Source organism: Bison bison, unplaced genomic scaffold (genome assembly GCF_000754665.1).
Source record: "Bison bison bison isolate TAMUID 2011002044 unplaced genomic scaffold, Bison_UMD1.0 scf7180017860457, whole genome shotgun sequence".
NCBI classification, from domain to species: Eukaryota; Metazoa; Chordata; class Mammalia; order Artiodactyla; family Bovidae; genus Bison; species Bison bison.
Window position 1 is genome coordinate 81116 of NW_011491029.1, and position 10402 is coordinate 91517.

Below are 10402 nucleotides of genomic sequence, written 5' to 3' on the forward strand. Positions count from 1 at the left end.
AAACCAAAGTACTTAGTAAATCTTGACTATTTTGATATCACATATTAAATTATTTTACATACTTCTTTAAAAACATTTTTTGCTTTTCCATTTAAAATGGTGATTTTCAAGCACACGAGTTTTGTGTTGGAAGGGGTTGATGAGTAGGCTGGGTTGGTGAGGGCAGAGAGACCACAAACCTTGGTGATTAACTGTGACTTAGTAGCACAGGGCTACTTCCTGACTTCCGTTTCCATACAAGTCAGGAAACCGATGAGTAAGATAGGAGTAGAAAATGAAAAGGTGTTCCTGCAAAGGTGATCGGATGCAGGGTGGAAACACGAAGATCCAGGCCCCGTCCTAAAACCACAGCTTAATGCCCAAGAGTGATATTGTGGAAACAAAAAGTCAGCCTTAGGAGGATAGTCTTTCCTGTGGTGTCTCTTGGTTGTGAAATCTTAATTATGGCCTGTTGTGGACATTTTGGCGTTAATATCCTGATGACATTAGGACTCCAGGAATCCCATTCGGTCTCCTGGAGTTCCCATCCATGTGCATTCCATGTGCGTGTGTGCATTTCCTGCCCCACACTGTCACATCTGGCAAACAGCTGCTGTCATATACGTGGTGATGGCTGTCCGTCAGTGATATGGATGGGGGTGATGGGGGAAACCTTGGAGATCCCAGAGTATGAAAAGACTAAGGAGCGTGAGCAGCCAGAATAACAGGCCATTTCATATTCAGCCTCCTCCTGGTGAAGCTGAAGTTAGGTCCTAAAGTTAGGCTTTTCATGTAAAAGCACGTGAATGTAAATGTAACTCATGCCACTGAAATGTACACTTAAGTTTGAAATGGCAGGTTTTGTGTTATATTTTACCAGTTTTTAAAATTTAGCAGTGTAATATACCAAAGCCATTGCATACCTTAAATAGATGCATTGTTTAGTACATAAATTATTGGGCTTCCCCTGTGGCTCAGCTGGTAAAGAATCTGCCTGCAATGTGGAAGACCTGGTTCAGTCCCTGGGTTGGGAAGATCCCCTGGAGAAGGGATAGCTTACCCAATCTAGTATCCTGGCCTGGAGAATTCCATGGACTGTACAGTCCATGGGGTCGCAAAGAGTCGGACACAGCTGAGCAACTAAACCACCACCCCTCTGCTTCTTCTATTGTCTCTGTTTTCTCTGACTTCTTGTGTTTCTTTTTGTTCATTTGTTTTCTATTGTTCATGCTGAAGATGTTCTTGAAATGTCTGATTCTAGGATCTGTGGAAGCTCTAAAAAGCTGATCAAAAGCTTTTTGTTTAAGAGAAGCTTGTTACCTGGAGGGCTTTGCTGTGAGGTGATGGGGCCTCGCTGTAAGGTGATGCGGCCTCCCTGTGAGGTGATGGGGCCTCGCTGTAAGGTGATGCAGCCTCCCTGTGAGGTGATGGGGCCTCCCTGTAAGGTGATGCGGCCTCCCTGTAAGGTGGTGGAGTGGCAAGTAAACCACATGGCTGCTAGTGTTTGGGTCGCTAGAAGGGGAGGAAGCTGTAGAGCTCATCATTCAAAATTTAGGCTCTAACTGCATTTTCCTCTCTTCAGTACCTATGTTTCCATGTCTAGAGCTTTAGGTTTTTCAGAGAATCAACCTCCCTTCTGTAGCGTGGGTAAGGAAGAAGCGTGGTTTTCTGGCTGAGTGGGCAGGTGGTGGGAACGCTTGTGCCCTGAGCCTGTCGCTGCTCCTTGCACGTATTTCAGCTGTTCCTCCTGTGTTCGCCCTCCTCCTCTTACCTCGTGAGGCCCGCCGAGCACAGCCCCTGGGCCGTTGTGGGGCTGACAGTGGGACTTGGTTGCCTTGTTGTCTCGCCACCGCCTTTGTAGCGCTTGGGTTGCAGCTCTCAGCCTTCTGCTCCGTCACCACTTCTCCAGCCCCTTTCAGTCTTTCAGAAGCATGTTGCTGCTGCTCATCAGCTGCTGTCTCTGTTCCCATTTCATCGTCTGGGTAGATTTATATTTTTTAATCTATTAATTGCCGTTTTAGTGGGTTTGGGGAGGGAATGGAGATAAACGCATGTGTTTAATCTGCCATGTTTAACTAGACATCTCCTCTTAGCTGCAAAGATTCTCTGGTTCTTTTTTTAAGGGTATCAGAGCCAAACTCAGTTAAAGAGCATCAGTGCAGATTTTGAGGTGGGGAAGACTTTGAACAGTTGCTTGCCTCTTGGATTGGTCATGGTAGAAACTACATCGAGTCTCCCGTGTTGCGGTTTATTGGTCATGCTGAGAAAGAGACCAGCACCATTGTTACTAGATCCTTCTCTGACCCATATTAATCTGTTCTCTTGCAGAAGTGGGGCAGTGTGAGCAACCCTCTCTTCCTTCCCCTCATCCCCCCACAATCTCAAGGTTTCACGGCCATCGTCCTCACCTACGACCGAGTGGAGAGCCTCTTCCGGGTCATCACCGAAGTGTCCAAGGTGCCCAGCCTATCCAAGCTGCTGGTCGTCTGGAACAATCAGAATAAAAACCCTCCTGAAGGTAAGATGAGCGGAGAGACGGTGTGTCCAGGAAAGGCCCGGTTTGGACGTTTTGTGTTCGTCTCAATGGGATCGAGTTTTTTTGATGGACAAATGATTTGCAGCCTTTGTCTTAAATGAACTTTCCTGCTTTGTCAACAGTAATGCCATTCCTGAGGCAGCATGACCCTGGTTTTCTCAGTCATCTTGTTCTTGTTCTAGGGTGGCCGGTTTAACTCTTAGCCCATGGCATGCTCTGTAGCCACAAGTGTTTGAGGGCTTAGGAATCAATAGGATCAAAGGCCATCAGCCTTGGGAAAACAGATCTCAGCTTCCCTCAACCCTCTCAGCTGATTTGTTTACATGAAAAGTCAGTTTAAAAGGCATTAGTTTTCTCCTTCCTTATCTCGGCTCTGATACTGTGCTCTTCTTCAAAAAGGACGGCCTCACCTCTGATGGGCAGAGTCAGCAAAGTGCGCCCTCCCAGGTTTGAATCAGCTCCTTAAAGTGACCCCTCACTGGAAGTTCCCACCAGCTCATCCGTAATCACTCTGTCCCTTGCCTTGGCCACCCCTGTAATCTGCTGACTGGCAGCTCGGGCTGAGCCTGTTTGATTCATTGGATTTGTTTTTAATTCAGGACGCATAATGTACGTTCCACCTGCATTTCGTTTCTCATTCAGTCCGTCTATTATGGATCCTAATCCCAGGGACTTCAAAGCCCCTGCCCTTTATAGCCTATTAAAGCCAGGAAGTTTCTGATGGATTAGAGCAAGGAATGAGTTTGAAGTTTGTAATGTGCACCACTATCACCGATAAGGTCTAGTTTATTGCCTGACAGTAGTATCTGCACTTTTTATGGCTGTTCCCGTTTAATTGGTTATCCTGAAGTCGGGATAGTCAACCTTGGAAAACCCAGTAGTAGATCCCTAGTCTAGGCTGGGAGAAGAATGTACTTCTGTCTGTGAGGCAAATCAGAATTTAAATGCCCTCTTGAGACTTTAAAATTTTTTCCTTGGTGGGACTTTTGTTCTCTGCATCAGTACTTGCTTTTTAGATTCAGGGGGCCACAGTTTAGTAAACAAAGTAGCTCTTTTACGTGAAGGCCCATAGTATGCCCTGAGGCACACAGCGTTTATTATCGTTGTTGCTATTCTCATCTTTTGTGCCAGGTTGTTTTCCTCCCAACATTCTTGGATTTTTTTTTGTTTGTTTGACTCTCAATAAAGGGGACAGAAAAGGGTAGAAGAAAAAGAGGATGTTGGCACCTTCTCAGAGGGAGAGAGGATGAAACTGACGGGAAGGGGGAGGAGGAGGAGGCCGAGGGGACAGAACGGGACAGCAGGGAGGCTCTTCAGAACCCCAGGTCCACCCAGAGTGAGTGGATCGGAGGCACTGCATTGCTCATCTGAGTCTTCATTTATAAAGGATGGGTTGTGTTTCAGAAGGAAGGCTGTGTGTCCCTTGTTGGAGCTGGAACAGCTGTGTGTCGTATCTGCAGTCACCCTGCTGCATGCGGAGGCCACCAGCTTCCAGGGCGGGAGCACCCCAGCTGCACCCCACCCTCCTGCCCAGACAGGCAGTGCTGCTGCTAAATGCAGAAGAGACGTCTCCTTAGAAACCCGGGTTAGCCACTTTGGGCATAAGGTGACTTATTTAATGTGACTTTGAGTCACTTCTTTGGAGCAAGTATCACTGCAAACTGTGAGAAAAGAGAAATAGTTTTCTTCCTTCTTGGTCTAAGGTCCTGCCTACATTGCTGTCACTAAAAGCAAGAGCACAAACCTAGGTTCTGGAGTTGGGTGTTTAGTTTTAATTTTTGGTACACCCTACCAAAGTGTGGTGGTGAATGTCATGACCAAGAGTGTAGTTTATTTTTGAAATATTTTGGCTCTAGAGAGGAAAGAGCCCTCAACTGATGAGGCCCAAATTTTGACACATTCAGGGGCTGGACCTGCTTTTTTTCTAACAGTGGTTTTTAGGTCAGTGCTCTGGTTCTGGCGTTGTGGTTGTTTGGGGAGAACATGAACTGTGTTTAATCTTCTGTGGGGTGTTTGTTCAGTTGGTAAATGGGGCTGTCAGCTCTGGCCCTCGTGCCAGCAAAGGCATCTGATTTTTCATGTACGGCATTAGTAACATATATATTTTTTAAAAGACAAGTCCAAGGCTTTGAAATATTAGAGGCAAAAGTGATGTTTTTCACTTTCTCTACATTTACTAAAATAAATATTGTGGTTAACATGTCTGCTGCTGGGAGGATTAGTGTAGGCAGAAATCCCTCCCCTCTACTTTTTTTTTTTTTCACTCTCCAACCCAACCAAATAGTATTTTCTTTTTGGTTACATTTAAGTCTAAATTGCTGGGTTTGAAGTTTAAGTAAATACTTAGACTAGGCAATAGAAATTTCCAGCGAGCTTTCGTCACGTTGGTTTTGAGCTCTGTCAGACGAAAGAGGCGAGCCACTGCCCTCCTCCGACCTCAGCTTTTCAGTTTCCCGGCTTGATGGATATAGAGGTTGTTAGGCTTGGCCCCTGGCCTCAGCCTGAAGGAAGCTGTTACATCGTACATTTCAGATAGGTTTAACTCAGCCTTCTGTTTTAACTGATTTCAGTTTTTAAATTTGAATTGATCTCAGGGAACTCCCCTATGGCCACCCCAGCTTCGGGTTGCTACTTCCACAGTTCTTAATAGGCAGGATGGGATTGGCTGAGCGTTTCAGGGCGGTCTGTCGGGATGGAGGCCATCGAGAAGCAGAAGCAGGAGTGCCCTTCCTTCCGGCTGAATTCAGGGACCGTGGGGAGTGAGGGTCTGGGGACCCGCTGTTCACCAGGCAGGTTGAGGACTTCTGGAGGGAGCTCGAGATTTGTACAGAGATAACCTGATGGTTGATTTTGTGAATCTGTGGTTGTGTTTGACAGTGATCCCCAGGATGGACTTGGGGTCATCGTCGGACAACCTGAACATTTCGTAGTACCTTTGCCAAGTTGGAGAATTCTCCTAGCTCACATGGCTCCTGGCATCCAACTTGGAGAAAACTGTTAATCAATACATGTTTTTTAAAAAATCCTTAACACAAGGAGTTCTTTTTCTCCTTCAAGTTGGACTAAAGCTCAGAACTGTAAAGTTATCAGGTCAGTTGGCTCAGCTATTTGTTTTTCATAAATTTGGCAATGTTTTTGAGAAATCTTATTTTTCAGACTACTTTGTGTGAATGGAAGGTGACATTTCTGTTTTGCCAGCTATAGATTCGCAGGATGAGACACAAGCTACAATTCATGCAGTTCCATTTAGAGGTTAAAAGAATAAGGAAAAGACCCCACCTGGGCCAAGCAGTGGTGGAAGAACCCGAGGTTTCTAGCTGTGACACTGTTTCCTTCTGCATGCTAAGGAGTCACCCCCTGTTCTTCTGTCTACACCGCTTCAAAATGTCAGAGGCAAAGTGAAGTTTGTAAGACTTTACAAGAATCCATTTGTGAAGATGCCTGGGTAAGGAAGATCTCCTGGAGGAAGAAAATAGCAGCCTATTCCCGTATTCTTTCCTGAAAAATCTCATGGACAGAGGAGCCTGGCGGGCGACAGTCCAAAGGACTGCAAAGAGTCAGACATGACTGAACCACTACGCACATCTGTAAAAATGAGAATGATACAGTGTTGTTACAACATGTATCGTGTACCTTTTATATCCAAGGAATGGGAACTGTGCTGAGTGCTTTACACGTATTGTCTCTACTGCTTATAACAAAACTGAAAGAAGCTGATATTATCCCCATTTACAAAAGTGAAACTCAGATTAACTGAGTAATTTGCCCTAGGGCTCCCCTGGTGGCTCTAACAGTAAAGAATTCGCCGGCAGTGCAAAGACCCGGGTTCAATCCCTGGGTTCGGAAGATCCACTGGAGAAGTGCATGGCAGCCCACTCCAGTATTGTTGCCTGGAGCATTCCATGGACAGAGGAGCCTGGTGGGCTACAGCCCATAGCATCACACAGAGCCGGACACGACTCAACGACTAACACACACACGTCAGAGGTCTGCAGAAATGAACACAAGTCTCTCTGGATCCAAGCTCATGCTCTGTGCCCCGAGCCCCACTGTGTCTATTCAGATTGCTGTTTAGCAGCAAGGAGATCATGCTTTGTCAGGTCTCTGATTTGGGATTATGCAGATCAACCAGGTTCTTATCAGGGGCTCGAAGAGAGGCAGAAAAATAAATCTTATTCTTTTGGAAGTACTAACGGAAAGAAAAATACAAGTCTTCTGTTCTTTCTCACTTACGTTTTTCTTTCCTACCTTGTATTCCTGTCCTTTTTTTTTTTCCAAACTGTATCAAAATCCTATATCAGAATTACCTTCTTTAAGGCAGGGAGTAATTATACTGCTTCTTTGGCTAGCCACTTTCTTGTTCCCATGTTCCACAGAAGGGATACAAAAGCCCAAGGAAGTTGGATCCCCTCCTTAGAGGCCTGTTCTATTTGAAGCTGTGAAAACAAGCAACTGGGAGTTCTACTTGGAGTCCTTCCTTGTGGTCACAGTGGTTCATAGGGAGCTGGACCGTTGAGATGGAGACTTCTTTTACCAAAGCTGCCTTTGGCTCTCCAGGCCCAACTCAGGACAGGAAAAGGTAATCACCTTTCCAAGAAAGCCACGATTCATTCTACATTTCCATCTGTACCCATTTAGCTTTCCTCACTTGCTAAAACTTCCCTATCAAAGACCTTATCAAGGAAGGTTGTTTTTAGACATTGTCTTGAGTAATTTTCTGGCTACACATAGGAAAAGAATGTGGAAAACTCTCTGTTGAAGATGTTGTGCACACTCCCTGGGTGAGAGGGACTCTCATCCAGGGTCGAGAACATTGACACGTCACGCAAGCAGCTCACCTGTTTTCTAGCCTCTTTCTGTATTGCAGAAAGAGAGGCTGTTTGTTGCCTTGTGAAATTTCCTTGGCAAGAGTTCCATGTTTCTTGCCAACGGAACTGTTGGCAAGTTAGGTTTTTTCAGTTCTAGAGGATTAATGGCAGGGTTTCCGCTAGTCTCAAAGTGAACTTTGAAGATAAAAGCTGAGGACATGCCACTAGACTGTTGGAGTGATGTACGAGATCTAACGTGTGCCTCTTTGCCACCACTACCTAGGGTTCATCCTTTGGTCTGTAAATAGGCACAGACTTGCAAGTTAAAGCACAGCCAACGTTTGGTGGACGTTCTGCCACGTGCTGGGCACTGAGCTGCTAAACGCATTCCTGTTCCTCCTCACGCCTTGCCACAGGTGGAGATGGTGTCACTATCCCATCTTCATAGTCAAAGAAACAGGTACAGAATCACGGACTTGTTCAAGATCACATAGCTGATAAGGAATACAAACACCTGAGATTTGAAGCTCTTTCCAAAGACTGTTCTCTCTGTGAAACGTGACTGGCCATACAGTCCTCAGAGGTGTCTTGTTTGGTCCCTGAAGTTGGTACATTTCACGTGGAAGAGCACATAGTGTTGCTGAAGGCATTTCGTTCCATCAGAACATTCTTACCGACTTTGAGCCTGAATCGGTTTCCCTGTAACTTTCACCCAGGCGTTGGTCACGCTTCTAGCTTCAGAAGCCATAGAGAAGCCTTTCATCTGGGAACCCTTCTGATAGCCCTAGTGTGTTAGTCAAGGTCCAGGTGGGAGACAGAAACCACACAGCAACTTGACCAGGAAAAGTTCAAGTTTTAACTAGGAATTGTTAACGAGGACTAGGAGATTGGTGGCTAAAGGGTGAAGAGAGCTCCCGGGATATAGGAAATCAGCTTGGGGATTGAGAGCGCCTCCCCCAGCTCGGTCTGAGATTCAGACCCACTGCATGGTGAAGCTGCTCAGGTGCCACAGGCTGAGTCTGGCAAACAGGAAACCAGCAGCCCCTTTGGATACCCATGGAATTCAACGGGAAGCCATCCGGGGGGTGTTATTGGACTCAGAGGGGTACTGGCGAGGGCTTCAGTTCCTGAGGAACCACCTGAGGGCAGAACCTCAGCTGAGTTGCTGCTGAAGGTATCACAGAACTTGCCAGGAAACTGCCTGCAGAGGAGCTGCCAGACTCCTTCGGGAGCCTGTTGGGGTGTCTGTAGAACCTGCTGGGAGCCTCCCTTGGGGGTACCGTCTACATGTGCTGGAGAGGGGTGCTGCTGCCTACCTGCTGGCCAAGTACCGAAGGAGCAAGTGAAAAAGGCACACCGGAACCAGGAAGCAAAGCCCTCACCTCCCAGCGTCCCTCCAGCACCTGCTGCTGACGTGTTAACGTCACGTCAGTGGGCAAAGGGGGAATGGTGATGGGGCTGGCTGCCAGTATCACCCCCAGGGCAGTGAAGGGTGAATTTGGAGCTGAGAGGCAGTGTATGGCATATTCAGTTTAAAGAGATCCTGGATCCGAGGACCTGTACTGTCCTCGTCAACTCCGCCTATCTCCCAGTTTGTTGGTTCTTCTGTAAGTGTTTGTGTGCTGGTCGCTCAGTCATGTCTGACTCTTTGCGCCCCCACGGCCTGTAGTCCTCCAGGCTCCTCTGCCAATGGAATTCCCCAGGCAAGGATTCTGGAGTGGGTTGCCATTCCCTTCTCCAGGGAATCTTCCCGACCCAGGGATTGAACCCTGGTCTCTGACATTGCAGGCAGATTCTTTATCGTCTGAGCCATGCTGGGCAGCTCTATTGCAGTACCCAAATCTAAATACAAGGTCTCATACAGAGGTTCTCAAAGTGCAGTCCGGGGACTGCTGAGCATCCCTGAGGTCCTTTCACAGGGTTGGTGAGGTTGAAATTCTTTCTCTGAGAATGCTGAGTCACCCTGCGTTCCCACGTTTATATTTTTCACGTGTGCGTAGTGGGGTTTTCCAGGGGCTGCCCAACATGGGATGACATCACCACTCTACTGGCTGATGGAGGGTGTGCTCGTGTGTCCTGGGTTTTAAAGTTTCCTTGGTTTTCATTCAGAATATAATAAATTGTGTGTGTGTGTCCCACATAAATAAAACCTCTTTGGGGATCTCAACAGTTTTTAAGAGCACGAAGGAATCCTGACACCATTTGAGAACCACTGATCTAAAGATAACCACTGATCTAGTTAGAGCTATAACTTCCTTCACTTTTAGATATTACAATTTATTCATGTTTTCTAAGGATTTGGATTTATGACAGGGATTTCTTTTACTTAACTGGAAGAGGGAATGGGAAGCAGAGAAGAATAAGGATGATTGTTTTTGTTCCAGATCCAGAGAAACATGACATTTTCAAGCTGCAGTAAACGGTGCAGGTCCTATTTGGTCTTTGATGCTAAACAGACTTAGATTCAAATGCTAGCTGTATCATTTAGCCCTAACCCCAGCCAATGTACTTAACCTCTCTGAGCCTTGTGAATCCTACTCTGTAAATAATTTCTGCTCCATAGACTTGTCAGGAGGATAAATGACAGTGCACCTGTAAAGTATCTGGCATATACTGGTTGCTTAATGAAGGTTCCCTTCTCTCTCTCCACTTATTCTTACCCTGAGAAGAAGAGACCTGCCTAAGAACCCCATGGGAAATGCAGAACTCAGGTCTCCAGTCTCTTAGTCCTGTGCCTATCCATTTATTCTGAAGACAGTTTTTGATTATGTCATTCTGGACCAGGTTAAGTATTGATTAAAAGGGACTGACCCATTGGATCATTTCTTTGGTCTCCAGTCCTTTCTCAAACATGCTTTTTTTTGGAGTTGAACACATTTTTAGACCCTAAGCTTTTTCAGGCTGTGAAAGTGTTAGTCGCTCAGTTGTGTCTGACTTTTTGTGACCCCATGGACTATAGCCTGTCAGGCTCCTCTGTCCATGGAATTCTCCAGGCAAGAATACTGGAATGGGTAGCCATTCCCTTCTCCAGGGGATCTTTCTGACCCAGGGATCGAACCTAGGTCTCCTGCATTGCAGG

General features: G+C 46.3%; 1 protein-coding gene across 1 annotated transcript in view; it reads left to right on the forward strand.

The window, feature by feature from the left end:
* The window catches only part of EXT2 (exostosin glycosyltransferase 2), a 136156-nt gene that overhangs the window by 77901 nt on the left and 47853 nt on the right, over nt 1-10402 (forward strand). The window contains exon 10 of the mRNA XM_010832223.1: nt 2308-2497. Within this exon, the coding sequence (XP_010830525.1) occupies nt 2308-2497 (190 nt within the window). The remainder of the gene's footprint in view (nt 1-2307; nt 2498-10402) is intronic.